At 38.0% G+C, this 21,057-nt stretch overlaps 1 protein-coding gene across 1 annotated transcript in view; it reads left to right on the top strand.

Annotated features, from left to right (window-relative positions):
• The window catches only part of MAST4 (microtubule associated serine/threonine kinase family member 4), an 880,190-nt gene that overhangs the window by 765,863 nt on the left and 93,270 nt on the right, over positions 1–21,057 (top strand). The window contains exons 6-7 of the mRNA XM_006870995.1: positions 12,848–12,917; positions 17,035–17,113. Coding sequence (XP_006871057.1) covers positions 12,848–12,917; positions 17,035–17,113 — 149 coding nt within the window. The remainder of the gene's footprint in view (positions 1–12,847; positions 12,918–17,034; positions 17,114–21,057) is intronic.

Below are 21,057 nucleotides of genomic sequence, written 5' to 3'. Positions count from 1 at the left end.
TGGAGTTAGAAAACCAAAAGGGAAGAATACGCTCAGCATTTCTAAAGTTGAAAGAACTTCAAACCTCAACTTGTAATACTGAAGAATTCTTTGTGCAAAATTTTTAAAAAACGGATGGAAGGACTATACCGTGTTACCATACCAAAAAGATATGGCCTATATTCAACCGTTTCAAGAAGTAGCATATGCTCAAGAGCTAATGGTACTGAAGGAGGAATCCAAGGAGTACTGAAGACATTGGCAAAGAACAAGGCTCGAGGAATTGCTAGAGTACAAATTAAAACCTTTCAACAAACTGATGCAGCACTGGAGCTACTCACTCATCTATGCCAAGAAATTTGGGAGAAAGATACCTGGCCAACTGGTTGGAATTCTGCCAATTCCAAAGAGAGGTGACCCAACAGAACATGGAAATCATCAGACAATATCATTAATGTCACAAGCAAGTAAAATTTTTTTCATGATAATTCTCAAATGACTACAACAGTACATTGGCAGGGAACTGTTCAGAGGTTCAAGCCGATTCTAATGAGGATGTGGAGTGACGGATATCATTGTTAATGTCAGATGTATCTTGACTGAAAGCAGAAATCACCAGAAAGCTGTTTACCTATATATACTTAATGGACTGTGCAAATGTTTTTCACTGTGTGGATCATGACAAGCTATGACAACATTATGGAGAATGAGTATTCTGGAACACTTAATTGTGCTCATAAGGAACCTGTACATAGACTAAGAGGCAATTGTTCGAACAGAATAAGGGAACACGGAATGATTTAAAATTAGTAAAGGTGTACACCAAGGTTGTAGTCCTTCACCATACTTATTCAATCTGTGTTCTTTAGAGTCTCTCTTTACTGCTGGTGGATGAAAGCCTTGCTATCAGGGATGAGTTGATTTAACTTTCTTTTTCCAAAGACTACTTAGGTCTGCCACATTGTTGATGAAAAAGAAAGACATGGTGGTTGTGCATCCCAGTGCAATGGCTTAGCACTAATTTAGCCAAAATCTAAAGTAATTTGCCATTTCTGACCCTTGAGTATGCTCAGAATAGAATACTCTGGCTGAACATAGTCTCCGGAATTGTCACTCTTCCATGTGTAGTGCATTACCACGTCCAACATCACTGGAAGGAAGCTCCGCTTATCATTCATTGAATCTCTGTACCTAGCAAATGACCCAGTGCATATTGACTCTTGATCATTGTTTGCCAAATGATTTATTATCCAAAATATAGACATTTTGTGTAGCTGATTTTTCACACTATTCAAAGAGAACCTGAAATACCCTTTTGCACTTTTGAGAATGTATTCCCAAATTTCTTTCCTTTTCCAACCTTCCCCAACGTACCAGAAGAATTCAGCACTTCCTAATAAATAATTGTGGCTCCTTATTTCTCTAAAGCAGGGATGGGAGAACCTTTTTTCTGCCAAAATTGATAACATCATTCATAGGCCATACAAACTTATCAACTTAAATTTACCCTGCTATATTTGGTCAAACATTTAATTTACTCACCTCTAAAGGATCCTGAAACCCTGTACAGGGTCGCTATGGGTCGGAACCGACTCGACGGCACTTAACAACAACAAAAGGATCCTGAAGGAGCTCTGGTAGCATAGTGGTTACGAATCGGGCTGCGACACAAAGGGTCAGCAGTTCGAAACTACCAGCTGTTCCGTGGGAGAAAGATGAGGCTTTCTGCTCCTGTAAAGATTTACAGCCATGGAAACCCTGTACAGGGTCACTATGAGTCGGAACCAACTCCACGGCACATAACAACAACAACAAAGGATCCTGGTGTGGCGCTGTGGGTTAATGCGCCAGGCTGCAAAGCCGTTTGAACTGCAAGATTGGTGGTTCAGGCTCACCAGCTGCTCCTCAGAAACCCTACACAGGGTCGCTATGAGTCGGAATCAACTCGACAGCACACAATAACAACAACAATAACAGAGTGGTTATGGAGTCCTGGTGTGGTGCTGTGGGTTAATGCACCAGACTGATTTTTAAAACATTGTTAAGAAAGGGGAATACCAACATCTCTTTGATGGTTCTTAGTAATTTAAAAGTCAGACTCCTGATTTGTTTGATATTTGGCACATTATATATGATTTTATTATGAAGAAATAATAAAATAAGTCTGATAATATTTTGGGAGGTGGAAATAGAGAAATTATTGGTTAGTTATTAAAAAACACACAAAGTTATGCAAATGAGGGGGCTTCAAAAAGTTCATGGAATGTAGAATTAAAAGCCAATGGAATTTTTCCATGAACTTTTGAAGCCTCCTAGTATTTTGATACCTGTGTTCCAGAAGTCAAAGGAACACTTGCTGTTAAATTGCCATCGATTTAGCCTTCCAGTCCATGGATCATGTATAAAACCCCAAACCCACTGCTATTGAGTTGGTTCAGCTTCATAATGCATCTTTATAGGTTTATGAGACTTTAAATTTTTACAGAAACAAACAACTTCATCTTTTTCCTTCTAAGCCACTGGTGGGTTTGAACCACCAACCTTGCTTAACCCACAGCACCACCAGACATAAAAGGTAACAAAAAGCTGCCTAGTTTTGTATCATCCCCAGGACTGATTGGGAATCGAGACCATTAACATTTGTTACCTGGGACCACCTTAAATCTAGGTGTTTTGTTTTGTTTCCTAGCAGGAACTGAAAGGAAGAGGTTTATAATAGATAATACATTTAAATTACCTTTAGTGAGATATATGCAGGACTTCATTTAAGAATTTCCTCTTTGACTAGAAATTACTCAGCAATTGAAGCAAACAGTATTAGAAAAACCAATTTCCTGATAAACCTCACCCCTCATCTAGGTAAAAAGGGAAATTCTTTCTATCTAATTATGTTAAGGAATTGAAATCCCTTTATGTAAGGTAGAAAAAAATAATATGCACACATTAGATTACATTCTTTACCTCGGAGTCTTTTATCCAGATAGAATCTAATTAATTACCTAAGATTAACAGAATGTATCAAGTTGCATAAAATTGTATGAAATTCCGGAGTATCTGTTACAGAGGCTCTGTTCTGACCTCCCTTTCTTGACCTTACAGATGCTACTGAGTAACTTTAAACAAAGGCTAAAAGTAATCTCTTCTCTATTGCTGGCAAGATGAATTACTGTAGATGGGAAGAAAATACACAACTAAAAATCAACTTTCTTCATCGCTCTTGACATTCACCAGTCTTTACTTGGGATCACCTTGGGATGTGACATCAATTCAGGGTAATCAGGAAGGGTCAATGAAAAGCTAAAACATTCTCAAGAACCCATTATAACACATCTCTAAGGGTTTCATGTCAGTCCCCCAGCATTTCAAATACAGTGTACACATTCCAGAGTAGCGGTTCCATGAAATGGAGACAATAAGCCTCCACCAGATCTTATGACAGAGAAATTGACCTGCTATGGGGCTCTCTCCTACTCCTTACATGTTTCCCACCCTGTCATCTCAGAAGTCATTCTGAGAAAGTACTAAATATACATTTGTCTGTTGAGTCTATTGTGGAATTCTCTATATGCTGTAGCCATTGAGAGTTGTTGGGTGTGTGTGTTTGATTTTTCTAAGTAATTTTGATGCCTTTAAGGGCTTTGACTTGATTAACTGCCTTATTCACATGAATAAGGATTTAGAATTGGTTTCTCAGAATGAGTCTGGAGTTGGTCTGCTTTCATTAGTAGGTGTTGAGCTCTTTAGGTCTTTTTCATCTATGTAATGTCTTAGAATGTAATTCAAAGCTCTGGGCATAAAAAGAACTTAATATATAATTGCTGAATTAGAAAAACATCCCCATGTTTCTAATTTTCTATGTAACAGGAGCTAGGTCAGGCACTGGGATCTCAAAATACGCTTTGTTTATGTACACATATGCAAAAGTTTATCACCTCACCAGCATTTATTGACCAGTGAGAAGAAAAAGAAAATGAAACATGGAACATACATCATTATATTCAGCATAGTTCTACCTATGGTAGTAGGAGATAGAATAATGGAAATTACTGTTATTCAAACTTCAGTATTGAACCTATGGATTTTTCCTTCTTTACAAACTCTTCACTTGCCTTATTTTGAAAATATTTTATAATAATTTATTTGAGAACATACACAGTAGAATATATAGCAACTCAACAGTTTTTACATGTGCAATTCAGGAAAATGGATTACCTTCTTCAAGTTGTATAACCATTATTACCCTTTTCCCTTAACATAAACTCATTGTGTCCTAAGTTTCCTGTCTAATCTTTTGCATCTATTGTTAATTTGATGTCTGTAGTTTTTAAAAGATCACAGTGGTCCAGGCAGTCATTCTTTACTATTTAAGCTAAACAATTATATAGTTTTAAGAAGACTTGGATGGATATTTTTGGTTTAATATGTAAAGATAATTTCAGGGCAATAGTTTTCTTAGTCATTCCCTATGGCTCTATAAAGTCAGGAGTCTGAGAATTTGAAATTCTGTTCTGCGTTTTCCCCCTTTTGATCAGGATTCTTCTATTCTTTAATCAAAACGTTCAATGATGTAGCCAGGCACCATCTAGTTCTTCTGGTTTCATGGGAAAAGGAGCATATGTTTGTAAGGGCAATTAGCCACACATTCTCTTTCTGCCTCCTTGATCACCCCTCCTTCCTCAGTGGTTCCATGTTGAATGGAGATGAATTGATGAGTTTTGGATGGCTGCTTGCAAACTCTTAAGACTCCAGGCACTACTTAGTAGCACTATTGACTGGTTTGAGTGTCTATCCAGGGCTATTCAATCCATTGTTGTTGCTATTTGTCGGTTCCAACACATGGTGACCTCATGTGTGCAGAGTAGAACTGCTGCAAAGTACTTTAAAGGCTGTGAACTTCCACAAGTAGATTACCTGGCCTAGCTTCCCAGGTGTCTCTGAGCCAGGTCCAAATGGCATCTTTTGGCTAGTAGTCGATTGTTTCACCATTTGTACCACCCCAGAGCCCCTTTATTAAATCCGTCGTGGCACTGTAGGATAAAGCACTAGATCACAAGGTCGGTTTTAAACAACAACTTCTACAGTTCAAAGTCACCACCTGCTCCTTGGAAACCCTATACAGGGTTGCTATAAGTGCAACTGGCTTGATGACACTTAACAACAACAAAGGCACTAATAATGTGAGCTAAAAAAAATAGTTCTTTATTATGAAGTACAATAAGAAAAATGGGTCAGGATGTTTTAATGCTTATCAGTTAAATAGTACAGTTGTTACATAGGAGAACCATATCAAAACATAGTATCATTACATATAATTTTATAATTGAGCCCTGTGTGCTGTAAGATAAGCACTGGGGTCATAATCAGAAGGTTGACAGTTCATTGAGTTGGAACTGACTTGACAACAACAACAAAACAATATATATGTATATATATATATATGGAGTCCTGGTGTGGCACTGTGGGTTAATGCGCCAAACTGCAAAGCCATTTGAACTGCAAGGTTGGCAGTTCGAGCTCACCAGCTGCTCCTCGGAAACCCTATACAGGGTCACTATGGGTCGGAACTGACTCGACGGCACTCAACAACAAACAACACACACACACACACACACACACACACACACATATATATATATATATATGTTGTTGTTGTTAAGTGCCATCGAATCGGATCCGACCCATAGCGACCCTGTACAGGGTTTCCGAGGCTGTAAATCTTTATGGGAGCAGAACGCCTCATCTTTCTCCCGCGGAGCAGCTGGTAGTTTCGAACTGCTGGCCTTAAGGTTCGCAGCCCGATTTGTAACCACTACGCTACCAGAGCTCCATATATATATATATGATATTGTCATATCCCATAAGATATTATGGGATATGAGAATACTGCAATATATTTGAAATTATAGCCTCCATAAATAAAGTGCCTAAAGACCATCTAAGTGTTTACGTTTTCTTCTTCTTTCTCTCACACTCCCAAACTGTGCCTTCCTTCACTCTTCCACTCTTCCTACCTTAGTTAATACACTAAATGCCCATTTGCTCAGTTATGAAATCTCGGATTCCTCCCTGTGTCCTTTCTTTCCACCATGATTTCACCCAGTTTTTTAGACTATCCTGATAGTTCTGCAAACCCCCATCGCCTCTTACCCTGTCTGTGCTGTTAGCCCATAGCTGATTTCCCTGCTTCCACTCTGGTCTGTCCGTGTCCATTGGTCACAAACCAGCTAAAGGAATCTCTCTAAAAATGTGGATCAAGTCAGATCATCCCTCTCTGTATTGCTGTTGCTGTTAGGTGCTGTAGACTTGCTTCCAACTTATAGTGACCCTAGGTACAACAGAACTGTTGTTGCTCCATCCTTAACAATTGTTTGTTTGACCCATTCTTGCACACACTATGTCAATTCCATCTCATTGAGGGTTTTTCCCTTTTTTGCTAACTCTCTCCACTTTACCAAGTGTGATGTCCTTCTCCAGGGACTGGTCCCTCCTGATAACATGTCCAAAGTACAAAAGGTGAAGTCTTACCTTTATCACTTCTAAGGAAGAGTCTGACTGTTCTTTCAAAACAGTTCTGCTTGTTCTTCTGCAGTCCATGGTACTTTCAGTATTCCTCACAACACCATAATTCAAATGCATTGATTCTTCTTTCCTCTTCCTTATTCATTGCCCAGATTTCATATGCCTATGAAATGAATAAAAATATCATGGCTTGGGGTCAGGTGCACCTTAGTCCTCAAAGTGACATCTTTGCTCTTCAAAACTGTACAGAGATCTTTTCGCAGCAGAGTTGACCAATGCAATATGTCATTTGATATCTTGACTGCTGCTTCTATAAGTGTTGATTGTTGATCCAGAGGATTAACACATATTTTTTTTTTTACTCACTCAACCAATCAGTGATTGAGGGCACTGGCTCTCAGTGGGTGAAGAAAAGGGAGATTCAGAGAGCTCAGATTATAATAAAGCCTCAAGTCATTCTGGGAACTGTTCTTTACCTAGAAAACCCAAGCATGTAAGTCTGCTTCTACTGAAGAGCCTCTTACACTCACTCTACAGCTTGCTCAGGCACAATTCCACTGAAGGGCAACTAAGGTTTCTCCTTGGCCATTTAGACTCTAAACATCTGCCCAGGTTTAATTAATATTCTGCAATTGTACCTGAGGGGAATCAGTTTCCAAGATTGGTCTCTGAATGGAGGGAAAATTTCTGTCTTCCTGTGTCACCTGCCTGGGTCCAGTGGGAAATACTCAAACTTCTGACTTGGACTATTATTTTACAACGTTCACTCAGCTTGAGGTTTTGCATAACTATTTGATGGCCTTGTTTGTGTGCTGGCATTCATCTAAAGAGAAGCTTCTAGAGTGGAGTCTGCAAAGTTGTATCCTAAGGTTTGTAAGCTGTGCCTGTGTGTTGCCAAGAGTCTCCTACAAAACCATAAGAAACACGGCACTGATTGTTAGGGTGCAAAACGTCACAACTCATTTAAGGGATCATCAAGTAATGACAACAAGCATTCAAATGGGGGCTTACTCTTTGATCCACCAGGAGTTTCAAATGGCAATTATCATTAATTCTTATATTCCCTCAGTTCTGATAGAAAACCAGAGCTTCAGAAACTATCATTTTGTAAGCAGACAGCTATTAAAAGCCCATTAATAATCTATAGTGGGCATAACATATGCCTTTTGCAGCTTGCTTCTCTGTGGTGAAGACACAGGACTTCTCCAACCTAATTACAAAGCAATCAAACAATTTAATTAATCTGGAAATCACTTTCTTAACAATAACTGCTTCTAAAATGAGGCACCCTGTGCAGCACCGGTAGGTAAAGCATTGTTTTGATACACTGCTTACGTGTATCCTTGCTTGTTCCCCTGATGATCATTGAGTTAATTACTTACCTAATGCCTGACCACCCCTAAGGTTTACTTTAGCAGGTCAGAAACATCAGTCGTGAAACCAGCAGTCTATAAAGTCTCCTAGCACTTAAACATGCAAGAGCCAGCAAATCCCTGGGAGCAACAGGATTTGAGTTATAAGCAAGTGCAGCACATATGGGCAGAGATTTAACTGGCACCAGTCTTCATTTGAGAGTCTCCCAGGTATTGCTTTTGCAGATGGGTGGATGAATCAGAGAGCAGAGCTGTGAGGAGTGAAAGTCATGTATAGGACTCTAATTTCAATCTATCTTACTTTCTCATCCTGGAGAAGCACTGTGTGTATGTGCACCACAGTCAAAATGGGTCCATCCAACTCCTCATCCCTGAGTTAAGAATATACAAGGTGTGCTTTCTGACGTGGTTTGTTCTAAATACACAGTGTTTTGATCATTGTGAAACACACTTGTGTCACTAAGTCCTCAGAGATCAAGTTGATAGCGTAGACATCGATTTTTATTTCAAATAAGAACAAAGACTTCAAAGATTGACTTCAATCTATCTTATCTGCTAATCTCATCATTTCTCCCTAAGGAAATTTAGCAATGCTCTGTACTACGGGACACAAAAATCTACAGAATACTCATCTAGCCTTTTCTTCTACTATCGCCATGATTGTGATTTCTTCTCAAAAGTCTTTTATCAGTGGGCAGTCTTTGCTCAAGACCATGCACACTGGAAACATTAGTCTACATTTTTTCCTTTATTTCTTTCTGATCTATCACTATGTTTGGATTGCTCTGCAAAGTGCTCTTAATAAACTTCCATGTTCTAATCTGATCCCTTCTCTTTTTCCATTCCTCTGTTCACCTAATACACTCATGCCAAGTTGTACCCTCCAGAGTCTCCCATGCTTCTGGTGTTTCCAACTCTTCTTGATTTGAAATAGCTTTTGTTGCCACACACTAAAATAACAGTTACTGTCTACTCAGTCTGTCTGTAGTGGCCCCACATGTGTGACAATAGAACTGTGTTCCATAGGGTTTTCAGTGGCTGGTTTTTCTGGAGCATATTGCCAAGTGTTTCTTCCAAGCACCTTTAGATAGACTGGAACCTCTAGCTTTTTGATTAGCAGCCAAGTGTATTAACAGTTGCTCCACCAAGGAACTCCAGTGCAACCCACTAGTTGTTGTTGTTGTTGTTAGGCGCTGTCCAGTCAGTACTGACTCATAATGACCTTAGGCACAATAGAATGAAAACCTGCCCAGCCCTGTGCCAACCTCACAATCATTGTTACGCTTGAGCCCATTGCTGCTGACACTGGGCCAACCCATCTCTTTGGAGGTCATTCTCTTTTCCACTGACCCTCCACTTTACCAAGCATGATGCCCTTCTCCAGGGAATGGTCTCTCCTGATAATATACCTGAAGTATGAGAGGCAAAGTCTGGCCATCCTGGCTTCCAAGGAGCATTCTGGCTGCACTTCTTCCAACACAGATTTGTTTGTTTTTTTGGCAGTTCATGGTACTTTTAATATTTTCCTCTAACACCATAACTCAAATACATCAATTTTTCTATGGTCTTTTTCATTCATTGGCCAACTTTTGCATGCATGTTGGGTCAGGTGCACCTTCATCCTCAACCTGACGTCTTTGCTCTTGAACATTTTAAAGAGTTCTTGTGCAGCAAATTAGCCTAATGCAATTAATATGTCTTTTGATTTCCTGACTGCTGTTGACGTAAGTGTTGATGGTTGATTAAAACAAAGTGAAGCTTGACAGCTTCAATCTTTTCTACATTTATCTTGGTTTTATTTATTGATCCAGTGATGAGGGTTTTTGTTTTCTTTACATTGAGGTGCAACCCATACCAAAGGCTGTGGTATTTGATCTTCATCAATAACTATTTTAAGTCCTTTTACTCGCAGCCATCAAGGTTGTATCATCTGCATCCTCAAGGTTATTAATGAGTCATCCTCCCACCCAGTTGCCAAGTTTTTCTTCATATAATTCATCTTCTTGAATTATTTGCTCAGCATACAGATTGAAAAATGTGGTGAAAGAATACAATCTTGGTGCACACCTTTCCAAATTGTAAGCCATTCAGTGTTCCCGTGTTCTGTTCAAACAGCTGCCTCTTAGTCTATGTACAGGTTCCTTGTGTGCACAATTAAGTGTTCTGGACTACTCATTGTCCTCAATGTTGTCCATAGCTTGTCATGATCCACATGATGGAAAGCCTTTGCCTAGTCAGTAAAGCACAGGTAAACATCTTTCTGGTATTCTCTGCTTTCAGCCAAGATCCATCTAATATCACTAGTTAGTACCAATGAATGTAATCCACAACTCATTAGTTTTTAGTCTCTATTCCCTGCTGCCGGAGACCTTGACCCCATGTCATATACTTATTGTGTTTGTGTTATTTTTGCACTTTTCCTGAAGATTCCCTTCCATTTCTTCTCTATCTAAAATTTGCAAAACTGCTCTTCTATTAAGTTCAAGCGTCTTAGCCCTAAGGATTTATCAGGTCCTCTAACCCACATAACCCTCATTTTCTCACGGCACTTAACGCCTTTAGTTTGGTGCTACACTGTAGTTGTTTCTCTCTCTTTCTTTTTGCCTTAACAATTTAGTTTTCAGTCTGACATGAAATGTTAGAAAGATCACAATTTGAAAGATAATAGACGTGGCCCTGTGGTCTTGAAGCTGACGATACAGGGATTTGTATTGGTTTTACACTAGTGGAAGAATAGATGAAAAAAAAACAAGGAACATTTTTAGTTGATGAGCTTGAAAAGGCAGCCCCTGGGTGGGAAGGCGATATCCAAAGACTAAGATGCTTAATAAGGCCTTAAATAAATTTATTTGTGAAGAGTTAATTTGACCTCACCTCTGCAGCTATTTCTGCCCACTCATCCACAGGTGATGGGTGTCACCATGTAGTGTAAGATATTATGGACTCCTGGGGACCACTCATTAAAATATCAAAAAACAAAAAGGAATTTGAGTTAGTTCTTTGTGTTTCCCTTCTTCAGACATTAAACAATATTTAATACAGTTTCCCTAATTGTTCAAGTTGATATCATTATAATCCCCATTATAATTTCCTTACAAAGAACACAGGGTTTAGAATGTGGTGCCAAGTTTCATTGGACGTATTATTTTATTCCAAGTGTGTAGAGTAGCTGGGGATTGTTCTCAAAATGGCGTGACTTCAAGCCATCAGTTGTTTTGTTGCTTCTAATAATTTACTACTAGTTTGCTCTTTATGGGATGTGAGCAAAATGAGCATTTCCCCCCAAATCAAAATTAAAATCTATACCAAGATCTGGCACTAGATTATTCTCTTTAGGAAACAAAATGTATAGTGGTCCTGAAATTATCAAGAGCTTTGAAAGATGAAGAGTAATATACAAGGTACAGTAGTGAAAGTGGAGATGAAGGCTGCTGAAAGAAGTTGAAAGAACTTCATTTAGCTGTGTAGATAAATAGAGTGCCAAGGATTACCGGATGCAAAAGCAGAATCTGTTTCTCCAGGGGCCCAAGAAACAACAGATGCAAAGACATGATAAATTTCATTGCAGCAGGGGGAAAAATACTTCTTGATTCTCTGTCCATAAAGAAATGGGCTTCTCAGCGCATCCCAGTTAAATGGCTTTGATTGTGCTGTCTGTCATAAAGTTAATGGCATCTGTTGAAGACATCACTATAAAATTTGTAACCTTAAGTTAATTGAAAAATTTCAGTAGAGATATAACCATAGTGGAAATCCTCAAGGTAACACTAAACTTCTCCCCCTTAATGTGTTAGTCTATTCTTTTTGCACACAGGTAATAAATTGTTTACCTTTACAGCCAGGTACTGCTCTAAACTGAAGACTTACATTTCTTACACCTAATTACATTTGTCACTTTCATTAAAAAACCAGTAATGTGACAACTAGCTTGCTGTTAAGCATCACGCATACCTTCCCAATTTATTTTTCATTTTTCCCGAATGTACAGGATTCATTTGCAGATTTTCCCCATTCTTTATTTAAACCACTTACAAGCCAGTCTTGTCCTCAGACAATTCAGCCAATCTAATTAAACATGCAGAGGGAAGTAGGGTAGTCTGGAGTGCCCTGAACCTCCCTTGCCAGCTGCCTGCCAAGCTTTCTCAATGATCAGCAGCAGGTTGAGTGGTCTAATAGAGAAAGTAACAAGGCCCCCCAAGGAGCTGCCCTCCTTACAGCCAGCAGTTACTGACTCACGGGCCACAGAAGGAGACAGCTTCCTGAGCTGCCATTTGACTGGGGCGCAGGGAAAATACACTCTGCCAGCCTCTTTATGGCTCTGGCCAGTCACAGCCCAGCTGCTTAGGAGTGGAGGGATTGTTGAAGAAACTACTGACAAGGGGTAATTCTACTGGGCTGCTTGGATGGTGCCGAGATAGATCTGTGTCATGTCAGAAACAGAGCTTTGTCCTTAGCAATATTTACGACTCATTGTGGCACATCCACCTTTAAAATATGTGCTTTGAAATAGAAGTATTTTATTTTTGAGAGCCAGACTTCTATTCAGGCACTCTTAATTAAAATATATACATATGAAGCCTGCCTCCCTAAAATAGAGAACACCCTGCCCCCCCCCATCCACACCCTCTGAAGGCATATGCGTACCCACCCTTTCTGCTGTTTGAAATGTTAGCATCTGGAAGGTAACAAGCAGCACATTTGTGTATTCATTATTCAATAGGACTGAAAAACTTGGATTGTTAAGTATATGGAGAGATGCTGATTGGCGATAGAAGTGAATGTCTTATTCATATATCATGCCCACTTGGAAAGCTGTGCTGAAACTTCAACACCAGGGAAACCTCCTTCCAGAGAAACTGGGGGAGGGCATATTATTGAAGTGTAAAGAAACCTATTACTAAGGAGAAGAGGATTCTGGAAATGCATAATAATACAAAAACAATCATGTTATACATTTGTCTTCTCTCTTTCTACAGGAAATAGCCCTCAAGATAGTCCACGGAACTTCTCCCCCAGTGCCTCAGCCCATTTCTCATTTGCACGAAGGTAAGAGCTTCTTGTGAAAGGAATGTAAAGTGTTAGATAGGAAATCCTCCCTTCCCATTCTGCATTATGAGGCTCTGCTCATCACCACATCATTCCTATTTGTGTAAGGGACTATGCCCACTTCAAATTGTTGCTGTTAGGTGCCGTTGAGTGGTTCCAATGATAGTGACAATAGAATACTGCCAGTCCTGTATCATCCTCACAGTTGCTGTGTTTGAACACATTGTTGCGGCTGCTATGTCCATCCATCTAGTGCCCCCACCATGGGGACGATAATCAAGACATGATGTTCAACGAACTGAAGCCTAAACCTTGCTTCCTGGTGTGGCACTGGATCTCCTGGTGTGGTACTGTAGGATCAGCACTGGACTGTGAACCGTAAGGTCCGCAGTTCAAACCCACCACGTGCTCTTCAGAAACCCTCTACAGTAGAGTCACTGAGTTGGAACAGACTCGGCGTCACTTAACAACACCTTGCTTTTCCAACTTTTATTCCTTTAGTTACTCATTTTAAGCACCGTAAAGAAAATGTGAGGATGAACTGGTCCCCCTAAAGCCTTTGTTCATCCAATGACAATTAAATCCACAATGATGCTGCTGTTCCAGGCGAAAGATAATATTTATAAAAGTTGATAAACAGGGACTTGCCATACTCTTTGATATACCACTCTTAAAAAATAAAAAAAGATGCATTAAATTGACTTTAATAAGAAAAATGCAAATATGACAAAAATTATAGTCTCTTAATCCTGCCAGATTTCTAAAAATGAAGAGAACCTAATAATTACGTGGGAGATTGGAGGACAGCTGAATCTGGTTTCTGTGCTGTAAAAATACACAAACCCCCAGGCATGTTAATTTTTGACAAATAAACCATAAACTGTGACAGAAGATTATCACAGGAGACCTCTAGTTCATTCTGCATGAATTTCCAGATGGAACTCCCTTCACACTCTTCAAAAAGTATTAATTTAGATTAGGACAGGAGTGATCATCTTTTACAACTTTTATTCAACTATAAATAGCACCCTGTGTTACTTATGAAAACTCAAATTGATATTGATATGTTTTTATTTACGGTTGGGCATCTTTCTCCATTAGAGTTACTTTTTTTTTTTTTTTCCCAGGAAACACAGAGATTCCACCCTTTCCATTCTATTTGTTATGACTTCTAAGCCTTTAAGAAATAAAGCCATTTTGAGATTTCCATAGTCCATTGTTTTGTAGATTTAGTTCAATAGTGCCTTGATACCAAAGGAATTTTGCTGTTTTTGAAATTATTCTTTGGTGAGGGGATAAAAGTCAGGCTAATTATGAATTTCTACTCTAGTTTGACTTGTGTGATCTAAGATTCCTCCAGTGGACATCCTGTGTAATGTACTAGTCTGCTTACAGTTTGAGAAGTCAGATGACACACCCTTGCTGTCTGTATTTTTAATCCACATTTTAGGCTAAAATTATCAAGTTAATTTTATTAAGTTAAAGTAAAAGGATGGAACTGAGCATCCCAGGCAAATAGATTTTTTTTTTTTTTTTTCCTTTCCCTAGATCAAGAAAACATGTTCTCAGTGCTAATTGTGAAACTGTTTTTACAGTTCATTTGATGGTAGAGTTAACATTTTGCCCCTTAATTGTCAGTTATAATAAATAATCAGTTTGCTATTGGGACATGTCAGTCTTTACTTTTTATGTATGACACACCGACAAACACGTGGGACTGTTTGTTATAGACCACATGAATCTATGTTTTAGTGAGTGGTATTGAAATGATGTTTTACTCTAGTTAGACTCTTTGTGGCTTTGGCTCCCATCAGATGGTTTGGGTTTTCCCCCACCTCCACTCCCGCTTCTTTTTCTTTTTTTACATCACATGAGATTTTCATCTGCAAGGAAAAGACTCTCCTCAAAAAAGCTTAGTTGGTTTGGCAAGAATGTAGTTTTTTCTTCGGATAACATTTTATTAGCCCTGCTGCATAGAAAAGAAAACATCGTTAGTTGGAGCCAAATCGCAGTTGTGTGATACCTGTCTTGTAAAAGGATCATGCTCTCTCTTAAGTGCTATATCTATAGCCTATAGAGTCACTTCAGGTGTGCAGTTGTCATGGTAATGAAAAGGCAATGGTCCTTTGTGCTCCATTTGAGTAAATAGACTTGGACAACTTAGCCAACTTTATGAGACATAAATTGTTTCTGGTTCGTGCCTGCACAGAATACTGAGAACACTCTTGTTTAAACATCTTTCTAGTTGTGTGTTTTCCAGAGTAAGCAAATGTAATTTATGCTTCAGAACTAATAAGAACATGTCTCCTCTTCAAATTGTTCACTCATTGGAAATATGTTCATTGATACCTGAGGGAAAGGAGAGTTAATGAATCACAAAACAAAATCATGGTGGGGGAAACTATGTCCCTCGCTCTTTCCGGAGACTAGGTTCTGATAATTGCTATTAAATGGACTGAATAATTCTTTTGAAATCATAAATCATATCCCTTTCTTACTTTTTAAAAGTGGAGGTGTTTTAAATATAAAATACAGGCCTGAGAGTCAATCTTTAATAAGTAGTCAAATAAAATAGAAGCAGCTTGTATCCATGTAACTGATATTGACTATCTTTACAAGTATGTTATTACGATTATTTTTTCTTAACTAATATTTAGTTGTTTTAAAAATCTTTTTCAAAGGATATATAACTTAGCTCTCACAATTCTTTTTTTGCTGTTTTATTTATAGATATCATATTTTGTTTGCTTTTTAAAAACATACTTAATTCAGATGTACTTACGTCATGGCGTAGAAGTGACAGGAAATTTTTACTAAAATCACAACACTGTAATAGTTCTGGTTATCCACTTGAATTTCTCCAGTTTGTCTCTGTGGGACATTCACATTCATTAGAGCCAACAGTCATGGTAGCTTATAACTTTCACAAGCACATATAATTTTAATCTTTCTTGCACTCAAGTCTAAGGCTGTTCAGTTTGCTGACTTCAGCTTACTGTGAATGTGTCTGGTAAGTTTTGTCCATTTTTGTCTCTCATGTGGCAAAGTAAAATAATCATGAATTACAAAAGAAAAATCTACTTTTGTTCTTTTAGCTAGGAATGAAAATGTTTTGAGTTGTTTTATTTTTTTCTATTTTGTCTCTTGGCAAATAATAAAGAAATTGCTCTGAAATACTAGACATTTCAGATTTACTTTCTGGTGTCCCCTAGTTTCAGCAGTATTGTCTCTACTAATGCATTAACTTCTCTGATGAGACCCTTTGTAATGAATGTAATTCACAACTTGAGTCTAACTCAGCAGGTACCCATCTGAGCTCTAAGAATAAAAAACAGCTCTCTTCAAAACTCATGGCACTTTCTTCTAAGATGGGGGGCAGACAATTCAAGTTTTGAGGATAGTAGGTTCTATCACTAGAGGAGAAATTTTCGCTCTGCCTTTGCTGTCATCGACCAACGCTGAGCTGCAAGCTGGTTAACTCTGCCAGAGACTTTCACCGGGACTCCTTGCAAAGCCTGGCCATGTCAGAAGGCAATCATTCCTCAGGGATTCTGAGCATAAGGGCAGTCATTCCACAAAAGCTATGTGCCACTTAAAGCTTGAGCCAGCCCTGAGTCCACTGATCCCTTCATCCCTAGGTGTGATGAGTAGAACCATTGTCTTGAAAATAATAAGCAGGAAGTCTTTAGGATGCAATGGAAGTCTGTACAGGCTCTTGTACCATGCTTTAAACCAGGCGCTTCCCAAGAGCATCAGCCTAGTTTATGTTTCCAGATAAGAGTGTTTTTCTTCCTCCCTTTCTGTTTTTATTAATTTGAATCTGCTGAGTCTGACAGTTGTAATTATCCCCGGTATTCATTTTGTCAAAGTATATTAGTGAGAGATCAATAATATGGATCAACCCATTCGCTTTCTACTTGTTTGGGTGTATTGATTCTGTTTAAATAAAAGTCAACCTGCTGGATAATGTTTGTTTACCCTGACCATTGCTGAGCATTGCCACATTATCACACATTATGCTTGTATCATTTGTTTGCCTAAAAATACCCGCTTTCCCTGGAGTTCCCATGTCATAGTACACCAGTGTTGGCCTAAACTAAACCCACTTTCTCAATAGGACTGATGGACGCCGCTGGTCACTGGCTTCTCTCCCCTCTTCTGGCTATGGGACAAACACACCCAGCTCCACGGTTTCTGTAAGTGCCTGACTTTTCTTCTCTCTTTCACCACCATAGAAGAATTACACAGGCAGAGTTTTCTCTGGGTGTTTCCTGGTAGCAAAAAGAAAATGCATTCTGCATGTCTGCCGTTCTAAATAGGTTACGCATCAAATGATGTGCTGACAAACATAAAAAGGACAAACCTTCATTGCAAGCTTTTACACTGTGGAGCATAAATTGAATAAATCCTGGGATTGCAGGTTTGGAGGAAATTGGGAGCTTTTGTTTTAATACCATTTGGTGTAGTTTGCGGGGGAAAAACACACATACACACACAATCTGGTTTTATTGCTTTGGTTCCATGCCAGTGGTATTAGTGTTGAAGATGCCATTAAACTTTGATAGCTTGGGTCTTTTTTCTTGTGTATCTTTGACAGAGGCATGTGCGCTTTTGTTTGTTTGTTTTTTCCTACTTCAAAGAAAAAAAATGACCAGCCTTAAAACGTGTCTGTACCTTCCAGGTAAGAACTTTCTTTTAGGAGGAGATGAAAAGAACTACTCTTAGAAGAAAGTTAAGATAAGTGAAGCGATAAGATGAAAGCATGAAAATTGGCTATAGGAAGAAGAATACTCTTGCCCCAAACTATAGCATTTCAACAAGAGGCCAGGCAATTACTAGAAACAATTCGATAGGTTGGATAAATGCTGTCTCAGTTTAAATATGTGATATTGTAGCATACCTGTCTCCGCAAAACTATTGAAACCAGATGGTCACTTAAAAGACCTGGTATGCTATAGGTGTTCGATACATTCCTAGTGAGGTGATCTGAATGCTCTTGTACCATGGAAAGTATGAAGATCTGATTACTTCAGAACTCCTTTTGATTCATTGTGTTCTCCATTTTGCCACAATTTATGATTTATTATTTAGGGATGTCTATGAATTACATTTTCTACACTACCAAGCACCATGCCAACCATATCGATTTAGCACTTAATAATACTTGAATTTTCAGACAGGAAACTTCATTGAACTAGATAAGCTCTAACTATATTACCATGATTTTATATTATATGTTTCCATAATTCCAGGTATAATACAAGAGGGGCTTCAGAAAATGTGTGGAAAACTGCAATGAGACGGTAATGGACTTTTTCCATGAACTTTTTGAAGCCCTTTCATATATTGTGGATTTTCTGGAGCACAATCAAATCATTCTTCTTAAAATCTATGTATTTATTTTCATACCATTTCCTTATAGTGTTTTATTGAGATAGAGTAATTTATTTTTCTTATTCATTATCCAATTTGGGCATGATATATGACTTTTTTGTCTATTTACATCAGTTTTGAGAAACATCTTGACAACTTTAAGTATTTTCAGTGGCACATTGGCCTCACATTTAGAAAGTGATATATAAAAATCCTGACTGGCATCAGCGGGAAAATTGTCACTAAATAAAAATGAAATCTTCTAAAGTTATTGTAGCAATAGCCACCATTGGATATGGGCCCATCTTTAAGATGTAAAAATATAGAAAACCTAGAATAAGAATAAGTGTTATATAGATTAAAAAAAAAAAAAAAAAAAACTTTATATGATTTAAATACTGTTCTTCCCTGGACCCATGGAAATTTCTAAGTTGAATCAAGCCAAGAATAAACAGAAAGGTAGGATCTTTGGTCTGTGGCTTTTTATACATTGTTGTTGTTGTTGTTGTTGTTAAGTGCCATCAAGTCTGTTCCAACCCATAGCAACCCTGTTTACGGTTTCCAAGGAGTGACTGGTGAACTTGAACTAATGGCTTTGCAGTCTGGCGCATTAACCCACAGCGCCACACATATTCTCACTGCACCCAATATCCTGACTCTTAAGTTCCTTTTTCTTTTACCTGTATTAGTTTACATTGCTCTTCAGTCAAGTGTATTATAGATTAATAGAGATCTTTATTTTGTGAGAAAAAAAGGGAAAGTAAAGGATCTTTCTTCTTTCCATCTCTAGTAAATCATGCCGTTTCCAAAAATGAATCTATAAAGAAAGGGTGAGTTACATAAAAATCAAACCTGATTCGGTCCAAATAATATTTTAAAAATACTTTATTCTACAAGCATTTACTGTGTAGTTGGTCTAACTATTTTAAATACATTAACTCATTAAATCCTAAAAATGTACTATTAGGTAGTTGGCTATTATTTTCTCACTTTTTGGGAAAGAAATATGGGGCACAGATATTTAAGTGAAGGCTAGTTTACCAACCTCCTTGCTGTATTGATAAGAATATAGTAAGGAGCCAGGCCCCAGTTTCTTGACTCTTTTAAAGGAATTCATGTTTTTAGCACAAACCTTGTAATTAAAATTTCTGACCTGTGGACTTAATGCAATCCTTACTGCCCCTGGTTCCCAGATGTGCCTAAAGGAACTTCCCGAGACAATTTTTTGTCAAACACATGTTCAAAGTTTCTGTTTCTGACCAAGGACAAGGCTGTTTTGTTTTGTTTTTAGTCTGAAGTGCTTACTTCAGACTGAAAGAAGGTAGTATCAGATAACAATTGATCTTTATATTTCTAATTTTTTTCTTTTAGAATGAAATTTTAGCCTGTAAAATGACTTTTTTTTTTCCCCTAAGATGTAAGGTACTGTTTAATTTGTGGACTGAAAATGCTGTTATAAAAAACGTTCAGTTATTGATTGTTGATGAAAGCAATGAGTGAAAACTGGGAAAGTCGCTACCCATTTTATTTAGTCTCTTTGTCTTGTTCTTTAAAAACAATAGCAAAAGTTGTACAAAACTGTTTACTTTTTCTCTAATCTAATCTGAATTACTCATAGATTCTTATTTCACTAGATTGCTAGTTAGTCAATCACAAATATTTTATCTGTCTTTTATAATAAAGAGTATATAGAAATAAATTTAAAAGCACTTTGAAAATATGGTTTAAATGTTACAGATAATTAGGTTGTTAGTTCAACTCCACAACTGCTTGTGCTGTTTCATAAACATTATTATGTCTTTACCCTTTGTGTATTATGCAAACTGAAGAATTGGTGAGTCTTAAAAATGGCATATTCTGAAATTGGAAAGATTTGGCCATATTAAGTTAATCAGCCCTCCCAGAGAAGTATTGCAACTTCTTTTATCTTCAGATTTTAAAGCTAAAATTAATTTGTGGAACTATTCCAAGATAATATTCATGTCATAATTTTAATTTAAAAATAAGTTCCTGCGGAATTGAAGCAGGAAGAGGACATTTCCTCCTTATATTTCTTTTTACCAGACATATTATTTTCTGCTGAAGGAAAGAATGTAATAAAAATTTAAATACCCATAAATATGAGGTATGAGTATAAAATGATATTACTATTAAGAAATAACGAATAGAAACTTCTGTATGCCTACTAATATTACCTCTTACAAAATAGTTATCTTGAGAGACCAATTGATTCTTTGACTGATATCACTGTTCATAGTATTTTGGGGGTGCTGAGGGAGCTGTTCTAATTACCTTGGGAACTGGTAGCATAATATTTTGTATAAATCCTCATTCTTTGGAAGTCCATTTGATTCATGTTGTTGTCAGGTGCTGACTCATAGTGACCCCATGCACAGCAGAACGAAATAATGTCCTATCCTGGGCCAACCACACTACCGCTGCCACACTTGAGTCCATCAATGATGCCACCTGGCTGATCCATCTCGTTGGGGGTCTTCCTCTTTTTTATGACCCTCCACCCTACCCAGCATGACATCCTTCTCCAACGATTGTTTCCTCCGGACAATATGTCCAAAGTAGGCCTTTGCGTAGTCAATAAAGCACAGGTAAACATCCTTCTGATATTCTCTGCTTTCAGCCAAGATCCATCGGACATCAGCAATGATATCTCTCGTTCCACGGCCTCTTCTGAATCCAGCTTGAACCTCTGGAAGTTCTCTGTCAATGTATGATTGTAGCCGTTTCTGTATTACCTTTAGCAAAACTT

Source organism: Chrysochloris asiatica, unplaced genomic scaffold, assembly GCF_000296735.1.
Source record: "Chrysochloris asiatica unplaced genomic scaffold, ChrAsi1.0 scaffold00157, whole genome shotgun sequence".
NCBI classification, from domain to species: Eukaryota; Metazoa; Chordata; class Mammalia; order Afrosoricida; family Chrysochloridae; genus Chrysochloris; species Chrysochloris asiatica.
Note: the sequence above shows the minus strand (reverse complement) of the source record. Positions and strands in the feature narration are given on the sequence as shown.